At 43.7% G+C, this 19,931-nt stretch overlaps 1 protein-coding gene across 1 annotated transcript in view; it reads right to left on the bottom strand.

Moving 5' to 3' along the window:
- The window catches only part of METAP1 (methionyl aminopeptidase 1), a 41,267-nt gene extending 23,267 nt beyond the window's left edge, over positions 1–18,000 (bottom strand). The window contains exons 1-2 of the mRNA XM_074950659.1: positions 17,834–18,000; positions 181–232 (exon numbers count right to left, since the gene is read on the bottom strand). Of these exons, the coding sequence (XP_074806760.1) occupies positions 181–232; positions 17,834–17,947 (166 nt within the window). The 5' untranslated portion in view covers positions 17,948–18,000. The remainder of the gene's footprint in view (positions 1–180; positions 233–17,833) is intronic.
- Positions 18,001–19,931: the final 1,931 nt, after the last annotated feature.

The raw sequence follows: 19,931 nt of genomic DNA, 5'->3' as shown, positions 1-19,931 counted from the left end.
CAGCCATGCTTACGCATGCATGCACATTAGTGAATATGCAGAGTACACTGTATAACTTAGGCCAGCATATAGCCCTTATTTTGCATTTTGAAACTAGATTGAAGGAAAAAAAACACTTGCAATAGCATGAATAGTTGATCTTGATATACAAATTCAAGACTGGATAAGGAGCTTACTTACTTGCTTTCTTGTGTAGTAACTTGTGAGTGGCCCAGCTTCCCTTAAAACATTCCTGAAAATGAAAATATAAAAATCACGGTTGTCTGGGACAGAATGTGATCTCCACAAAATGGATGACAAACTATATTTAACAAGGATTCTATTATTTACTTTAGCAAACACTCAAGAAAACTACTTTAACTGCCAGTGTTAAGACTGGAAAATACTGTATTCATCTGGTTTATAATGCAAAAGGGAGAGAACCAAGCCAAACAGCTGCAACCATTCTATTACAGCAAGTTGATTTCCTCTCATCTCCTTGATATTGTCCCAGTTTTACTTTTCTGTGTAACAAACCACTATAGTTGCAACAAGGATGATATAATATCGGGCAGTTCATAGAATCACAGCAGTCAGAGTTGACTAGGCTCATTCGATCATCCAGTCCACCTCCCTGCCAATGCATGCTTGGTGCTTACCACATTTCCTAGTGTTTCAAGTGGGAGGGGACATATACAGGAGAGTTTCTCTAGCATAGCAAGTGATTTGCAAGATGAGAATGTTTGGGAACCAGACCTGGGACCACAATGGTCCCCTCCCTGGTTGCTGGGGCAGGATAATTCCTCTTGTAGCATGCATTCTGCCTGCCTCTGTTAGGGCACCTCTGTAGGGGCAGCAACAGGGTTCAACTGGCATGATGTGCGCACAGATGAAAAATATATGGGTATATGTGTGCAGGCATGCACTAGACCAGAGGTGGGCAAACTACGGCCCGCGGGCCACATCCGGCCCACAGGACCGTCCTGCCCGGCCCCTGAGCTCCAGACTAGGGAGGCTAGCCCCTGGCCCCTCCCCTGCTGTCCCCCCTCCCCCACAGTCTCAGCACGCTGCGCCGCCAGCGGCCTGGCCTGCCGCTCCTGCCAGGCAGCACAGGCAGCGTGGCTGGCTCCAGCATGGTAAGGGGGCGGGGAGTCCCTGGGGGCAGGTGGGGAGCAGGGGGCAGTTGCATGGGGCGGAGGTTCGGGGGGGGGGGAGGGGCGTGCGGTCAGGAAACGGGGGCTGGATAGGTCATGGGAGTCCCGGGGGGCCTGTCAGGGCTGTGCATAGGGGTTGGGGCAGTCAGGGGACAGGGAGAAGGGGGGTGGTGGTGGTCAGGGGTCAAGGAGCGGCGGGGGTTGGATGGGTCGGGGATTCTGAGGGGGGCAGTCAAGGGGCAGGAAGTGGGAGGGGGGCAGTCAGGGGGCGGGGTCCAGCCTGTTTGGGGGGGGGGGGGCACAGCTTTCCCTACCCGACCCTCCATATAGTTTTGCAACCCCCATGTGGCCCTCAGGCCAAAAAGTTTGCCCACCCCTGCACCAGACAGAGAGAAAAGAAATAGAAAATAGAGAAAAGTGAAGGGAGATAGTGAGCCTGAATGTAAAGCATGGCAAGTGTGTGTGTAAATGGGAGGATGCGTATGGGGAGAAGAGAGAGAGGGAAAATGTGGATGGAAAGAAGAGTGAATACAGGACTTCATGGGAATAGGAAAAAGCAAAGGAATGAATCAGCACTGAATGGGCAGGCAGGGTGGTATAGTGAATGGTGGGGAAAGACAGAACGGATAAGAGTTGAAGGAGAAAAACAGAAGATAAGGAAAGGATTTGGGGGCAAGCAATAGATTAAGGTGAAAAACAGTGAGGGAAGAAGAGATTAAAATAGAAGGGTGGATGAATAAAGTGCTGAAAAGGAACCTCCTTCAGCCCTCGCTGGCAGGCCAATATATGCCATTTCTAAATGGGACTGGTACTTGGGAGGAAGACAGCAGGAAAGCTGAAAACTAAGTTATTTCCTGTTAGAACTACAGATGGATTTCTGTGAGTAGGGAAAGAGGTGGATTTGACAGCAATGGGTTGTGTGTGTGATTTTCTACATGCACACAGGCCTTGTCTCCACTTGCGACAGTATGTGCCCTATATGTAAGCTACATGCCACAGTGAAAAAACAAACTCCCCACACAATGCAGTATGTTATCTACACAAAGTAGTAAAAGGCTCTGGCACGGGTGGGGAGACAGCGGGTAAAGTTCCTACAGTGGAAAAAGGCTTCAGCGGTGAGGAGCTGCTGGAGCCTTTCCCCGCTGCCTCCTCCTACCAGAGCCTTGCCCCACCACTGGAGCCTTTCAGCGTGGCATGGAAAGGCCCCAGCAGCGGGGAGGCAGTGGGACCCGACACTGCTGAAAGTAGCAGCATAGGCATGGGAGGCACTGCTTGGGTGTGTAGAGAGCCATGTAAAGTATATACCAGGGGTGGGCAAACTATGGCCCAGGGGCTGCATCTGGCCCTTCAGACATTTTAATCCAGCCCTCAAGCTCTTGTCAGGGAGCAGGGTCCAGGGCTTGCCCCATTCCAATGCTCAAGCCAGGGAGCGGGGTTGGGGGCTTGCCCTGCCCCACACATGCTGTGGCTCCACGCAGCTCCAGGAAGCACTGGCATGTCCTCCGAATCCTACACATAGGGGCAGCCAGGAGGCTCCACGCACTGCCCCCACCCCAAGCACCGTCTCCATAGCTCCCACTGGCCGGGAACTGCGGCCAATGGGAGCTGCCTGGCCGCACTTCCATGTAGGAGCCGGGGGGTGGGGGTGGGACATGCTGCTGCTTCCAGGAGCTGCTTGAGGTAAGCACCAACTGGAGCCTGACCTCCTCCCGTGCCCCAACACCCTGCCCCAGCCCTGATCCACCTCCCGTGCCCCAACACCCTTCGGTCCCAGCCCGGAGCACACTCCTGCACCCCCAACCCCTCATCCCCAGCCCCACCCCAGAGCCCGCACCCCCAGCTGGAACTGCACCCCCTCTGCACCCCAAACCCTGCCCCAGCCCAGAGCCCTCTCCCACACCCTGAACTCATTTCTGGCTCCACCCCAGAGCCCACACCCCCAGTCAGAGTCCTCACCCCCTCCTGCACCCCAACCCCCAATTTCGTGAGCATTCTTTGCCCACCATTCAATTTCCATACCCAGATGTGGCCCTAGGGCCAGACAGTTTGCCCACCCCTGGTATATACCCTAAGGTTCTGGCATATTTTTACTCACCTAAGCAGTGCCTCGCTATCTACAATGCTATTCATACCCATGCTCAGGGGCATGCAGTGTACGTACTCTACACTCCACCTTACGTGTAGACATAGTCACACACAACACATGCATGCATCATATATACTGTGTGCATGCATACATCACACGATACCTTTCAAGTTGTTCATTCAGTCACACTCTGATCAGCCGCCTAAAGAGTATGGTCAGCCTGCCTGACTCTTTCACGCCAGCCCTTGGTGAAAGTCACTGACTTTCTCCACTGTGCTAAGCATCGCATATCTCTAAACAGCAGATATTTAGTCTTTCTTCATATATCTGAAAGCCTAATTACAAATGGTGTTCTATTCTTAGCTCTAAACTTTCTGTTCTTGTAGAAGAAAGTCTAATTCATAAGAAGATTTTTTTGGTTGTATTTAATCACATTAACTGTTTGGAAGAGGGCAATTCCATTGATTTACATCAACAGCTGGAATTTCCGAGAAAAAATAAGCACTTTTTTCCTTTATAAGGAAAGCCTAGTGCTACTGATGAATCATCATAATTTTAAACTGCTAGCCATAGCCAGCAATTTATTAAAACCAGTTTGTGCACATACTCAACCCCTGACTACTACAACAGGTCTGAAAACTACAGGGTGTAATTTAACACTAAAATGAAGACACCCGTCCCTCCTCCCCCCAAAAAAAAAGAAAGAAAGAGAGAGAGAGAGAGAGATACCCCCAATTAGCCTCTCTCTTCCTGGGTGGTGAAGTGTGGGGGCATAAGGGAGGAGACGAGACTATACACATGGACTCTCAAATTTTAAACAAGTGTAGCTATGTTTGAAAACAATGACTGGCTTCAATGGGAAAAGTTACTTTTAAAGGGATACAATCAACTTAAAATCTAATCAATTTAAAAAAGTTAAAAGCTATTTCAAGAATCATTTTCTATGAGTCCTTCTGACAATTTTTGTGGTTTACAGTCATGTGAACCTATTTTTTCCAAATGTATTTCTCTCCTCTTTTGCTGTATGAGAGCGCCACATAAAGGGGAAAACTGACTTGTAGAGGAAACAGTGAAAATTACTACATACAAAATAAACTGAAAAACTGTCCTCAGCTCTTGGCTATTGTAATCTTAGATGTAACTTGAAACAGCAGCACAAAAAACAGAACTGTAACTTTAATTTGATGTTGTCCCTTTCAAATTCACACATTTATTTTGGCTTCAGAACACTACAAACAATTACAGTAATTCTGTACCTAGACATGAGCTCAACCTGATGCTCACTAGGAGCAATGTGTTCAACTTACCTTTCTGGATTCAAGTTAACGGACTACAATCAATATTAAATCTGTGGGATTATTTCCCTTTCAGAGATAGTTTCTGTCAATCGGTCCAACTGGCTTCTCCCTCAGGGAGCCAGCTCAACATCTGCTGATTGAAATGTTGATATAGGTATGCACTGTAGCATTGATGTGCTGCCAACAGCATTTTCTGGCACATGTGTACAACAAATGATGGTTAAATGTTATGTTACATGCTCTGTTTACTGATTATATGTAAGAAAAGCTGTAAAACGGACAATTCTACAACATATTCACGGACCTGCTCTTCAGAGCAAATGTCAGGTTAGATCTTGCTGCAGCAGTCATTCCAGATACTTCTATCTATTATACTTGAATGGTCCCCATTACCATGGTCCCTGAGAACCTCCATCTTTTGTAGATTTAGCATCACAACAAACCTGTGAGGTAGAGAAGCACTAGTATCTCAACTTTACGCAAGAGGAACTGCGGCACGGAGATACTAAGTGTCACACAGGTAGGATGTGGTGGAGCACAGATTTGAAACTGGGCCACCAGCATCCTAAATACTGGACCATACTTCCTCTCACAATCTTTTCAAGAAACACCCACACCCCCTTTTAAATATTTACAAAATCATTTCTTGCAGTCTGAGACTTGAATTCAATCAAAAAGAACACAAGTCACAGGAGGGGATTAAGGCTTCACTAGAAATGCTGCAGCTGCACTGTTGCAGCTGTGCCATTTTAGCGCTGTCCTGTAGACACTTACTACAGCGACGCAAGAACCCCTTCCATCGCTGTAGTAAATCCACCTCTCCAAAAGGCCGATGGAAGAATTTTTCCATCAACCTACTGCTGTCTACACTGGGACTTAGGTCAGCTTAATTATAAATTATAAGAACAGCCAAACTGGATCAGACCGAAGGTCCATCTAGCCAGTATCCAGTGGCCCATGCCAGGTGCCCCAGAGGGAATGAACAGAACAGGTAATAAAGTGATCCATTTCCTGTCGCCCGTTCCCAGCTTCTGGCAAACAGAGGTTAGGGACCCCAACCCTGCCCATCCTGGCTAATAGCCACTGATGGACCGATCATCAATGAATTTATCTAGTTCTTTTTTGAGCCCTGTTATAGTCTTGGCCTTCACAACAGCCTCTGGCAAGGCGTTCCACAGGCTGACTATGCGTTGTGTGAAGAAATACTTCCCTTTGTTTGTTTTAAACCTGCTGCCTATTAATTTCATTTAGTGACCCCTACTTCCTGTGTTAGGAGGAGTAAATAACACTTCCTTATTTACTTTCTCCACATCACTCATGATTTTATAGAGCTCTATCATATCCCCCATTAGTCATCTCTTTTCCAAGATGAAAAGTCCCCATCTTATTAATCTCTCCTCACATGGAAGCTGGTCCATACCCCTAGTCATTTTTGTTGCCCTTTTCTGAACCTTTTCCAATTCCAATACATCTTTTTTGCGATGGGGCGACCACATCTGCACACAGTATTCAAGATGTGGGCATACCATGGATTTATATAGAGGCAATAGGATATTTTCTGTCTTATTATCTATCCCTTCCTTGATGATTTCCAACATTCTGTTCACTTTTTGAGTGCCGCTGCACACTGAGTGGATAATTTCAGAGAACTATCCACAATGACTCCGAGATCTCTTTCTTGAGTGGTAACAGCTAATTTAGAACCCATCATTTTATATGTATAGTTGGGATTATGTTTTCCAATGTGCATTACTTTGCATTTATCAACACTGACTTTCATCAGCCATTTTGTTGCCCAGTCACCCAGTTTTGTGAGATCCTTTTGTAGCTCTTCGCAGTCTGCTTGGGACTATCTTGTGTAGATTTGTATCAAATGCAAATTTTGCCACCTCACTGTTTTACCCCTTTTTCTTGATCATTTATGAATATGTTAAATAGGACCGGGCCCAGTACAGACCCCTGGGGGATACCACTATTTACCTCTCTCCATTCTGAAAATGAACCATTTATTCCTATCCTTTGTTTCCTATCTTTTAACCACTTACCAATCCACGAGAGGATCTTCCGTCTTATCACATGACATCTTACTTTGCTTAAGAGCATTTGGTGAGGGGCCTTGTCAAAGGCTTTCTGAAGATCTAAATACATTACATCCACTGGATCCCCATTGTCCGCATGCTTGTTGACATCCTCCAAGAATTCTAGTAGATTGGTAAGGCATGATTTCCCTTTACAAAAACCACGTTGACTCTTCCCCCAACAAATTATGTTCATCTATGTATCTGACTATTCTGTTTACTATAGTTTCAACCATTTTGCCCGGTACTAAAGTCAGGCTTATGGGCCTGTAATTGCCGGGATCACCTCTGGAGCCCTTTTTAAAAATTGGCATCACATTAGCTATTCAATCATTTGGTACAGAAGCTGATTTAAACGCTAGGTTACAAACTACAATTAGTAGTTCTGCAATTTCACATTTTGAGTTCCTTCAGAACCCTTGGGTGAATACTATCTGGTTCTTGTGACTTATTACTGTTTAGTTTATCAATTTGTTCGAAAAACCTCCTCTAATGACACCTCAATCTGCAACCGTTCCTCAGATTTGTCACCTAAAAAGAATGGCTCAGGTTTGGGAATCTCCCTCACATCCTCAGCCATGATGATCAATGGAAAGAATTGATTTAGTTTCTCCGCAATGGCCTTATCATCTTTGAGTGCTCCTTTAGCATCTCGATCACCCAGTGACCCCACTGGTTATTTAGCAGGCTTCCTGCTTCTGATGTACTTTTAAAAAAAAAAAAAAAAAAAAAAGTATGCTATTACTTTGAGTCTTTGGCTAACTGTTCTTCAAATTCTTTTTTGGCCTTCCTAATTATATTTTTACACTTCATTTGTCAGAATTTATGCTCCTTTTTATTTTCCTCGCTAGGATTTAACTTCCACTTTTTGAAGGATGCCTTTTTGTCTCTCCCTGCTTCTTTCACTTTATTCTTTAGCCATAGAGGCCCTTTTTTGGTTCTCTTACTATGTTTTTTAATTTGGGGTATTCATTTAAGTTGAGCCTCTATTGTAGCATCTTTAAAAAGTTTCCATGCAGCTTGCAGAGCTTTTACTTTTGGCACTATAACTTTTAATTTCTGTTTAACTAACTTGCTCATTTTTGTGAAGTCCCACTTTCTGAAATTAAATGCTACAGCGTTGGGCTGCTGTAGCGTTTCCCCACCACCAGGATGTTAAATTTAATTTTATTATGGTCACTATTACCAAGCAGTCCAGCTATATTCACCTCTTGGAGCAGATCCTGTGCTCCACTTAGGATTAAATCAAGAATTGCCTTTCCTCTTGTGGGTTCCAAGTAGGGTGACCAGACAGCAAGTGTGAAAAATTGGGATGGGGGGGGTATAGGAGCCTATATAAGAAAAAGACCCAAGAATCAGGACCGTCCCTATAAAATCGAGACATCTGGTCACCCTAGTTCCAGGACTAGCTGCTCCAAGAAACAGTCATTTAAGGTGTCAAGAAACTTTATCTCTGCAAACTATGCTGAGGTGACATGTACCTAGTCAATATGGGGATAGTTGAAATCCACCATTATTCTTCTTATTATTGAGTTTTTTATTTTTATAGCCTCTCTAATCTCCCTGAGCATTTCAGAGTCACTTTCATTATGCCGGTCAGGTGGTTGGTAATATATCCCTACTACTATAGTCTTATTATTAGAGCACGGAATTGCTATACATAAAGATTCTATGGTACAGTTTGGTTCATTTAAGAATTTTACTGCATTTGATAGCTAGGTCGACCTAACTTTCGAGTGTAGGCCAGCCCTACGGCTTAAGAGTGTTTACCAGGAAAATACATCCTACAGCCTGAAGTCTCACAATGAGAATAGCCACTGTCAGCTTTTGCCTATATGGCAGAGCTAGCTCTGGCACCTGCATCACAAGGTGCTGTCTTCAGTGCTGCTTTTCAGGGTTTTTAAAATAGTTCATGTACACAAGCAACACTGTTCTATTCCACCAACCATTAAGGAGTTTTGAGCAGTCCCACTGATTCTGATGAAAGCTCTCACAATATGAAGCACTATGCTGAGGAGTAAATGACTGCAGGATCAGGCCTGTAGTTGTTCAGAAAGAATCCACTAAAAAGAGGTGTACATATTCTATTTCTTATTACTGTGGCTGGAGCTGCAGAAGACAGCATTGCTCTCAATCTAAAAACCTGTCAGGTCACACTAGCAACCAAAATGCATGACAAATATGCGACAAAATACAGGACAAATTTGGGTTGTCACATAACAGTGGACAGATATAAAGGTTTTAACTATGAACCTGTTTTAAACAGTGCTGTATCAATTAAATAAAACAGTTTAGTAATCAACAAGAAAATTAGAAAAAAAATTCTACCACGTGAAAGCATAAATTCTAATAGGGGTAATCAGCAGGTTTGACCTCCTGGTTCTGAAAGTCCCCAGAAATTGTTATCCTCTTTGTAAGCCAACCTTAGAGGGGAACTTTGCACATACTTTGCCAACAGGTTACACAACCAGGGTGGACAAAAATCAATTTTAAAAAAAATTATTTAAATTGGATTTTTTTTTTTGATAAAATGCTTTTTGCGGAAAAAAAACCTATCTAAAGATAGTTTTAATTAAGATACATTATAGCTCAAAGATATCTCATCATGGAATAGGGATTATAAATTCTAATGCTATAGTATGAGACATTATATTCATGTCATGTTTAAGAAAAGTCCTGTAAATGAGTTCTAATAGTTCATGGATTAGGGACTCAATCTTATGGAGTTCCAGGGGCTTCTGTATAGATTATTTAGGTTAATCTTTCTATCTACCCAATGGGACTCAGTTCTCAGTCTAAAAGATACTATCAGAGATGCTTAGTTTTGCAGTTCTCAAACTGTGGATTTATGTCTTCAGAGATAACAGCAATAAATAAAATAAAATAAAATAAAATAAAATAAAATAAGAGGTGAGAAGTAACAGACCTCAACCCTATTGTCCCTCTGCAAATTTGTGTACACAGAGTCAATCCCTTACCTCTCTCTAAAAGGCCAAAGTTCCAAAAAGTTCAATGAATAGAGGATTTTTTAGAGCGGAATAGATCTGGACAAGGAGAAGAAGTCTAGCGATAAATGTGAGAAGGGAGGGACAGACAGAAGAAACAAAAGTGGAACTGTTTGAGCAGCATATTCCAGAAGTCTTGAGGGCTTTCTGAGTGTAGCCTTCATTGATTTGAGATCTACCATACCATTCTCTCACTAGAAGGGAAAACCTATAAGGGCAGGAGGCCACAAAAGAGATTCAGTTTGGGAATATTTGAATGAAGTTCCTCTACCTATGGGTAAGACAGGCATGGGTGCAAAATGCAAACAGTGCAACAAAGAAATGCAAGGCCTTGTTGCCCGAATGAAACAACATCATGAGAAGTGTTCCTTCTCGGGAGGAAGCCGCATTGAAGATGATGAACGGAACGTGTCTGAACATGCAGGATCTTCAGGTTGGTACCCTTTTTTATTTCCTACTTCTTTCTTAAGGACTGCCTGTCTTCCTTCTGGACTATTCTTGAATTCTCATGTTTGAGAAAAAAATATAGTTGTTACTCTGTGGTACTATCATTTTAGATGCAGTTGTGATAAAAAATAAATAGCTGAAATAGGCAGATCTTCCTTTTACAATTTCACCTTTAAAGTAGTACTGAGTGTCAGTGAATGCAATGAGTAATACTAAATGAGCAGTATGATAATAATAATTAAATAACTGCATTGACTTATTTGTTTAGGAGAATCCATCCTCAACATACAGGATTCTGAAGACTATCCACCTTCAAGATCACCATCATTTTCTACAGTTTTGGAGTTATCTGCCAATGATAGTGTTTCAGTCACATCATGTATGTCACATAGCAAAAAGAAAAAACCTCCATCGTCCAGAAACAACTATAGATAAGCTTGTGATAAGAACCAGCAGATTACAGAAAGAGGTAAGTGATGAAAAAACTGCCCAGTTTGTTTATGCAACAAACTCTCCTTTCCATATGTTTGAGAACCCACACTTTATTAACATGGTTCAGTCATTAAGACCAGGATATAGTCCACCCAACAGAGCAGATATCACAGGCAAACTGCTGGATAAAGTGTATGAATGAGAAATTGAGCAGTGTGCAAAAGGTCTAGAGGGTGAAATTGTTAACCTGAGTCTTGATGGGTGGAGCAACATCAATATGATCCTGTTGTATGTGCTTGTGTGACAACAGAAGAAGGGTATGTCTTCCTTACAGAAAGAATTGATACGTCAGGAAATGCACACACAGCAAAATACTTACAAGTAGCAGCAGTAAAAGCCATAGCAAACTGTGGGGAAAAAAATTCAAATGTCTACCATGCAGCTTGGTCGCAGACAATGCTTCAAATGTATCCAAGATGAGAAGAAATTATTTAGAAGAGAGTCCCAAACTAATAACATATGGTTGCAGTGCTCTCATTTGATGCACCTCCTAACCAAAGACTTCAGTGTTCCAGAAATCAAGGCTAATGTTATTGAAATTGCAAAATACTTCCATAACAACCCCTTTGCAGCAGCTGCTCTGAAAAAAGTGGGCAGAACCAAGCTAACTCTCCCACAAGACATGCGACAGAACTCAGTAGTGGACTGTTTTAAGCACTATCTCAAACCTGGCCTAATCTGATGACAGTTTGTGACTGAAATCATGAACACATAGATGGCACCGTCACAGCCAAAGTTGTCAACATTGGGCTTAAAAGAAATGTTGAACACATGCTGAGTACCCTGAAGCCCATTTCTGTAGCCTTGAACAAAATGCAGGGAAATAGCTGTCTTATTGCTGATGCTGTTGAAATTTGGAAGGAACTGAGTGAGATCTTAAAATGAGAATATGCGATGACAGAGTTAAATTACAAGCATTAAAAAAGCAAATGGGACAAGCACTATCTCCAGCTCATTTTCTTGCAAATATTCTCAATACGCGGTACCAGGGTCAAACCTTAACTGCTGAAGAAAAGGAGTTGGCTATGACATGGACATCCAGCAATCATCCCTCCATAATGCCAACTATAATAAACTTCAGAGCTAAGGGTGAATCATTCAAGAAATATATGTTTGCTGATGATGTTTTAAAGAAAGCAAGTCACTTAAGCACTTGGAGCTGCAGACGCCAATATTTTAAGTTTCTCATGTTGACCTGGCTGACATAATTAAAAAAATTAATCAATCGACTATTTCATTTAACTATTTTAGTAAAACCATTTTAACAAAAACAAACCTGATTTTAAGAAACTTGAATGTTTAACTAAATTCAAAAATTCATATGCTTGTTATGTTAAAGTATTATATGTTTGCTGTTGAAGAAAAAAAATCCAGCATACATAACGTTGTTGTTTTAGTTAAATAAAACAATGTAAATGTCTGTCTGGTGATGTTCTCCTCCTAATACAGCATGGCAAGAAAATCCTCCAAATATTAATTAATCTGTTGAATTGGAGATCGTTCACCTCCCAATGACTTCATAAATATCTGCTTCAATTACCTTTGGCAAATGAAATAACCAAACAATCATTCATTTTCTGATATAGCTGTAAAACTAATCTGAAAAGTTTTCAAAATGAATCACTTTAAAAATGTATAGTGTGTACCTTAAAAATGAAACCTACATATATCTCTGAGTTGTGAAGAATATGTATTAAGGTTATAACAACCAACAAGAATGCACTTCTGTAGAAATCCATGATTAAATCAAGTCTTCCTGACTCGTGATTTAAATCAATTTGATTTAAAATCAAATCCACCCTGCAACTACTTAAATATTGCAGATCAGGAATCCTAGGATCTAACCCAGCCTCGGAGAGGCAGGTACAAGTGTGGTGTAGTGGCTATCGCTAAATAATCTAAATCACATATATTTAGCACATCAATTCAATCTGAAAGGCATTGCGGCTAGTAGCTAAGACTTGAATATGCCATATAGCCCCAGGTTCTACTCCCAACTCTGCTTGAGGTGACTTGTGCAACCTTGTCAAGGAACTGGCCCCGAAATGTATTGTCCATTTTACTATACCAATACAGTAGTCCAACAGTTAAGCTGCACATTCCGTTTTAAAACCCGATTTAAGCTGCGCACAATATTCAAAAATTGCCTACAGGACTAATTGCAAAACTGGGGAGGGTTGAAGGCATTTAAGCCAGCTTTTAGTTACATGAATATGAACCAAAAACTTTTTTAAATGCACAAATGTGAGAATGAACTTTTTTAAAAAACACAACAAAAAACAGTTTAGCCTTAAAATTTCATACTCTTAAATACATAGTCCTCATACGGTCACAGAATTATAGAAACGCAGGGCTGAAAGGGACCTTAAGAAGTCAACCTGAAGCAGGATTAAGTACACCTAGACCATCCCTGCTAGATTGTTGTCAAACCTGTTCTTAAAACCCTCCAATGATGAGAATTCAACAACCTCCCAAGACAATTCATATGGAGTGTGAGCTTTTAAAAGTTTGAAAACTTTTGGTTTTGAAATAAAATGTGATAAATTAGGAGAATCACAGGGAATTTAGCTGAATATGTAGTAGCTGAATTTCATATGGTTTTTAAATCTAAGTAGTGCTGAGCCTGACCATTACTTAGAAGAAAAGGAGGACTTGTGGCACCTTAGAGACTAACAAATTTATTTGAGCATAAGCTTTCGTGAGCTACAGCTCACTTCAACGGATGCATCCGATGAAGTGAGCTGTAGCTCACGAAAGCTTATGCTCAAATAAGCTTGTTAGTCTAAGGTGCCACAAGTCCTCCTTTTCTTTTCACGGATACAGACTAACACGGCTGCTACTCTGAAACCCATTACTTAGAAGGAAGATCTCCACAGGAATAAGAAGTCTATGGAATGTGTGTACTCTCTGTGCATTTATTATTCACATACCTTAAAACTGCATTTCTCAAATGCAGCCTCCATGGCCGCATGCAGCCACCAGAGTTTTTTCTTGCAGCACAGCCTTCTGGGTGGTGACAGGGGCGGGGGGGGGGGGAGGCAAAGCAGCAGCCCCTCCCCTCTGGAGCCACAAACACCGGAGGAACAGACAGCCGGTGTGAGTTCCCCACCTTCCTGGAGGTTGTGGATCTCAGGCTTCCGGCTTCAACCCTGGGTGACGGGCAGCAGGCTCAGGCCACGCGGTGGCTGGCCAGCCATGGGCTCCAGGCTTTGGCTGTGCAGCCATGTGTTCCATCCCACAGCTGCTGGGCTTCAGGCTCACCACCCCCACTCATCGTCCCTGGCCCCCACTGCCACACCCTGCCCCTTACCCATCCACCCCATCACCCCTGGCCCTCACTGCCTCCCTATGTACATCCCCATCCAAGGCTTAATTTGTCTCCCAGCTGATTAAATCTGCTGTGAAAAGTGATATTCATATGTTTGTAAACATCACTTTTCACTGCCCCCCAGCCAGCCAACAAGTCTGGTGCTGTAAATAGTGATATTAACAAACCTATAGATATCACTTGTCACAGAAGCAGACTTACTAGCCAGCAAGTCTAAAAAAAAATGCGCAACCAAAAAAGCAAAAAACAAACAAAACAACAACAAAGACAAGAACATGCAAAACACCTTGTTTTTCTATTCTGGTTAGGTCCAGTAAAGAATAGAGATAACTATTCATTATTATTAAGTCTGCAAATAAAAAAAAAACCCATCCTACATAAATAAATTACTATGATTTGGACACATATGTGCCTATTTCTTTTCCCTACAGCTAATTAAGTATTTTAAGAAAAATTTCCATAGCGGCCACCAGTAAGAGTTGAAGGCCACACTCTGTGGCCACCAAAAAATTTGTTGGGAGAACCCCTGCCTTAAAGAGGCCTTTGCTACTACTACTAGAAAAAACAGATCCTGCTTCAGCTCCATGTATCAACCTCCTGATCTGGGGTACCGAGACACCTGTTTCAATTTGCTACTGGGAAGGATTAATCACAAATAAGGATAATCATTCTTCAGACAAAGAGTAAAAATGCTTTGTACTTTTCTAGCACCTTTCATTCGAATATCTCAAAATGCTTTATAACTATGTTAACCCTCACAATAACCTTGTGAAAAATTAATGAATACGTACCTTGTCTTTACCCACCATTAAAATCAAGCAACTTTTGGGGTAGAACAGAGTAGCTGGGTAACAAAACAGATGGATATTACCCAACAGTTAGGACAAGAAGCGAAGAGGAATACCATATTCAACTGAAACTGAAAGATTAATTTTAGATAGACTAAATGGGCCTAAGACCATGAAACAAAATTCAAGAGAGGGTCAGACAAATTCAGAGTAACCATTTGTAGGGCAAATTTCTAAAACCTCCTCTCTGAGAATGAAAGGAGAAATAACTTCATTTACAAGAAAAGTGATCTTTATCAGGGAAAGGAGAAATGAAGATGACTACAATCCTCTAGGGATCTCGCCATCCAGATATAATTTACCTTGAAAGTACACTTCAATACTATGACTTTGGGCACTATAGAAAACACTAAAGAGATTAAATGTTTAATTTCCTCACTACTCTGCATTTAAACACTCAGCTTTAATATTGCATAAATTTAACTGTTTGAATTGAATTATATATTACTACTTATATTTTTAGACATTTTCCATCGTGGGCAGTTCTATAAATCAGTACATTCATTTCTATATGAGGACACACGGAATATCTTCTCCAGCCTATGCCAAGAGCAAACAAGTAATCAGGAACAATTTTGGAGTGTGAAAATATGCATTGAATATGAATGCATTCAGGATCTTCCGAAGGAATTTATTGTTTTCTCTGAAACTTTAGGCCTGAATTTTTCACATCCCTGAGTGATTTACTTAAGCCCACCTAACACTGGGTGCAATGGAAGAACTCCTCCATTGACCTAACTACATCCACACAGGGAGATGGATTAACTACAGCAACAGGAAAACACCTTTCATTGCTGTAGGAAGCATCTGCATTACAGAACAACAGCGGCACAGCAATACCTGTGCCTCTGTAGCTCCTTGCAAGATTTCCTGGCTTTTAATAACACCTAGGTTTTTTATACTGTTTTTCATCCATAGTGCTCAAAGCACTATTCAAAGGAGGTGAATGTCATTATCCACATTTTACTAATGGGGAAACTGAGGCACAGAGCAGTGAAGTGACTTGCCTAAGGGTTATCCAGCCATTCAGGTGCAGAGCCAAGAACAGAAGCCAGGTCTCCCAAGTCCCAGTCCGGTGCTCTATCCATTAGGTCACATGGCTTTTCTGTGTCACGTGATTAGAAAATAAGCTGCTGCACTATAATTTTGAGTTATTTTCCTTATATCTTACAACAGTACTTGGTATTCCAGTAGAAAAGTAGAAAATAAGAATACCTTTACCTCTACAGACATTCTGCAGATTGGAGAGAGGGGGAAAAAACCCTGCAGATACTGCTAGAATTTCTCCACAGACTTTTATTGAATGGCTGCTCACTTACAATACATTGTATTCACCAAGCAGTATCTATATACATACCCAAAATAAATCTGTATCGCCTGTTTTGCATAGGGCAGCAGGTTACAATGGGTAGAGACCATGGAGCCAAACCCACAAATCCTCTATACGCAAAACCCTCATAGGAACAAGAGAATCAGAAATACCATTCCAAATCAGACCAGTGGTACATCTAGTCTAGCATCTGTCTCTGACAAGGGACAGAACCAGATGCTTCAGAAGATGATGCAGGATTCTATAGCAATAAATATGCAATAACCTACCTATTTGGGAAGTTTCTTCCCAACTCCAAGCAGTTAAAACTTGGCTTATACCCTGAAGCAGGAGGATTCATGTGCCTTATAAATAAATGTATCAATCCTATTTTTCTTATCATCAATGATACTTTTGACAATTAATTGCACCCGTTAATTATGCACCAAAATATTACTATTTGTTCACTGAGGTCAATGGGCAAGAATTAAACTGTTTGTTTTACTGTTTATTTTACATTTTTCTAACTTAGAAAAATATTACAACTGTAGTAGTAACTGAGGCCTGTCAGGTTTGCTTTAAAAAAAAAAATAGAGGTGATTAACCAACCCTGAATTATAGTTATTTTACCTTAAATCTGCAAAGCCTATAACATATTTTCCAAGAGCTTGTTTAATTAATGTACCCAGAAAAACAGAAAAGCCGTATTTTCAAAGCAGTAAGTCCATGTTACCCTAGGCATAGAAACATTTTTAAAGCAATTTGATTTTCGGGTTCCATTTTAAAGTATAAGCACATACTTTTAAAGAGGATACCACAAATGTGAGACATGGAGAAAAACTCTCATGCTACAATTACTCTGGCTACACAAAACTGGAATATTACACACATATATGGGACAACAGAGGCAGATTTACACAGATAAAATCCAGTCCACAACATCTAACTTCCTACACAATAACAATGTGATTTCTGTAAAAATAAAAGCAAACACTACCCCACCTCCCATTGACATGCCTCATTCCCTTCTTTCTGAAATGCACTGTGAATCTGACAGAGCAAGCTGAACTGCAAATTAACTTGTAGTTTATTAAGTCCAGCAAAAGCGGATTGGGGGAGAAGGAAATAGATGACAGAGCTGAAAAGAGATGTAGGTTGGTGAAGTGTAATAGTGAAAGACACAAAAGGAGAACTGTTTCAGCATTTCCACATGCTTGCATCCAGCCCAGAAGCATGGCCCCGAGTAAAGTACCTTCCTACAGGGTCTAATTTTCTGGTGTGAACTTTCCTCTAGGGTCCAAGTACAATCTTTCCCGCACTTCGCCTCTGCAAACGCAACACACCCTCCAGCCCAAGCCTATAAAAACCAAGCGTATGTTTCTGCCTGTCCATTGCAAACGCGGATCTCGGGGCGAAAGGGGGCAAAGCTGGAAGCCGCGCGACGAGGATCAGAGGCCCATCTGCTCCTCACTCTCTCCCCGAGTCACACACCTGCCCCCTCTCCCCACCTGAAAGCGCCTGCTCACTGCAACCAAAAAAAAAAAAAATCACAGGACTTCGCAGCCACACGGAAACTACGGCCAGCGCCGGAGCAGCGCAGGGAGATGCCGGGGGTCCCCGCTCAGGGCGGGCTCCTCGCGCCCCAGCGCCGAGAGCCGCGGAGAAGTCGCACCAGCAGCGGCGGGAGCCTGGCGGGGGTGTCCGGACAGGAAGCAGAGCCCTGACTGCCGCCGCCGCCGCCGCGTGAGCCCGGGCTGGCGGGCGGGCAGCTGGCGCCCCCCGGGGCGGAGGCCCCCGGCCGGGGCTTACCTGGGAGCAGAAGTAGGAGCCCTGGATGCCCAGCTTGATGCAGGTTGGGCACTGCAGCTTGGCCTCGTGGCTGCACCCAGCCGTTTCGCACACCCGCGTCTCCACGGCCGCCATGCTGCCGCGGCCCCAGGAGCGACTCAGCAACCGGGAGGGAGGAGCCGGCTGGGGCCTCTGAGTGAAACGGGGGCGGAGCCCCAGCCGCGCCGGCGCCGGCGCCTCCCCTCGCCTCTCGCGTGGGGCCGGGCTGCGGCGGGCCTGGGCCTCGCGCGGGCAAGCGGCTCAGGCTCGGGCGCGCGCCTGGCGCCCTGAGCTCGCGGGGCCGGCGGCGCTCAGGGGCCCGCGCAGCGCCCCCCACCACGCCCCCCGAAAGGCCCCAAGCCCTGCCTGTGCTCCCCGCGCCTCTGAGCGGCCAGGCCGGGTCAGAGCGGCAGCGCCGAGCCCCGCCCGGTCCGCAGGGCTCGCCGCGCCGGGGGATGCTGCGGGCCGTGGCAATCGCTTTGAGCCCCGACGGGCAGTCGGGTCTCCTGGTGTCTGGCTGCGGCTGGGGCCTGTTCTGCCAACCAGGGGCGCTGGAACCATTTGTACACCGGGGGTGCTGAGAGCTGTTGACCCAAACTGTAAACCCTCATGGAAACGGTTTCAAGCTAGTTCCAGCCCCTATTCCGGGTGCATCCCCGTGGTCTCCCACTGGCCTGGCACTCCTATAAAGGGCAGATGGGAAAGGTGATGTTCATAGCCTCTTACCTTGGGCCATGTGTGGGCGCTATGAAAAGATGTTCCAGGGTTCCCTAGCTGTGTTGGAATTGGCCTGGCTGTAACATGGCCAGTAGGCATCAGCTAGCTTGCACGTAGGGTGACCAGATGTCCCTATGTTATAGGGACAGCCCCGATATTAGGGGATTTTTCTTATATAGGGTGTCTATTACCCCCCCATCTCCTGTCCTGATTTTTCACACTTTCTGTCTGGTCACCCTGCTTGCACACAGCACAGCACAGGGAGGCAAAACTGCAGCTAGGACACTGGCGCAAACTCCTACTCTTATGAAAAGTTAAATAATCATAGTTGGCACTTTATAAAGCCTTTTGCATCCAAGGATCCCAAAGCCCTTTCGATAAGTTGTACAAAGTGTAATTATTTAATTTGACATGAGAGAGAAACTAAGACATGGGGGCCTTGTCTTCACCATGAAAAAGTATTGTTATTATTTGCCATGTGATCTTAATGTCCATGTGCCGCAGAGAGAATATATATTCATAAGGTTTCATTTGAAAGGCTGACTCTTAGTAAACTGCATGCTATTCAATATGACTACTCAGACTAATTTCAGAGTGATAGCTGTGTTAGCCTGTATCAGCAAAAAAAAACTAGGAGTATTTGTGGCACCTTAGAGACTAACAAATTTATTTGGGCATAAGCTTTCGTGGGCTAAAACCCACTTCATCGGATGCATGCAGTGGAAAATACAGTAGGAAGGTATATATACACAGAGAACATAAAAAAATGGGTGTTGCCATACCAACTGTAACAAGAACAATTAATTCAGGTGGGCATGACACATGGCTGGTGGGACAAAGGCAGCTACACAGCAATTAAACATCCATAGCTGGCCTGGGTGCTCCAAACCCACTGAAAAGTGTGTCGACATTGCCATCTAGATGCTGACCGCCCCCACAGGCCACCAGTTTGTAACACCACCCAGTTTGGCATCGACTCTTAGGGCTATTGTCTTGCAGGTATGTGATGCCATAGGCGCTGACTCCATGGGAGCTCCGGGGCTGGAGCACCCAAAGAAAAAAAAAATTGGGTGTGATCAGCACTCACTGGGATGACCAGCTGTTGGCAGCCAGGGATCAACTGTTTTCCTGGTGCCTCGGCAGATGAGCTGTTTCCTGTGGGTAGCCTGCATGCAGCTGCAATCAGCTGTTTGGTGGGCAGGCTCAGATCAGCTGTTTCCCACCTCCCTGCTCCGGCAGGGGCTGAGTGAGTCTCACCAAAAAAAAAAAAAAAAGCCTTAGGGTTAGTGTGGGTGGGAGTGCTGGGCTATCAGCAGCAGCACTGCCAGCCCCTGCTAACCTAGGGCCTCCCCACACCTCTTGG

The sequence above is a fragment of the Natator depressus genome, chromosome 4, assembly GCF_965152275.1.
Source record: "Natator depressus isolate rNatDep1 chromosome 4, rNatDep2.hap1, whole genome shotgun sequence".
NCBI lineage: Eukaryota > Metazoa > Chordata > Testudines > Cheloniidae > Natator > Natator depressus.
The sequence above is the reverse complement of the archived record's forward strand: the minus strand, read 5'-3'. Positions and strand labels throughout refer to the sequence as shown.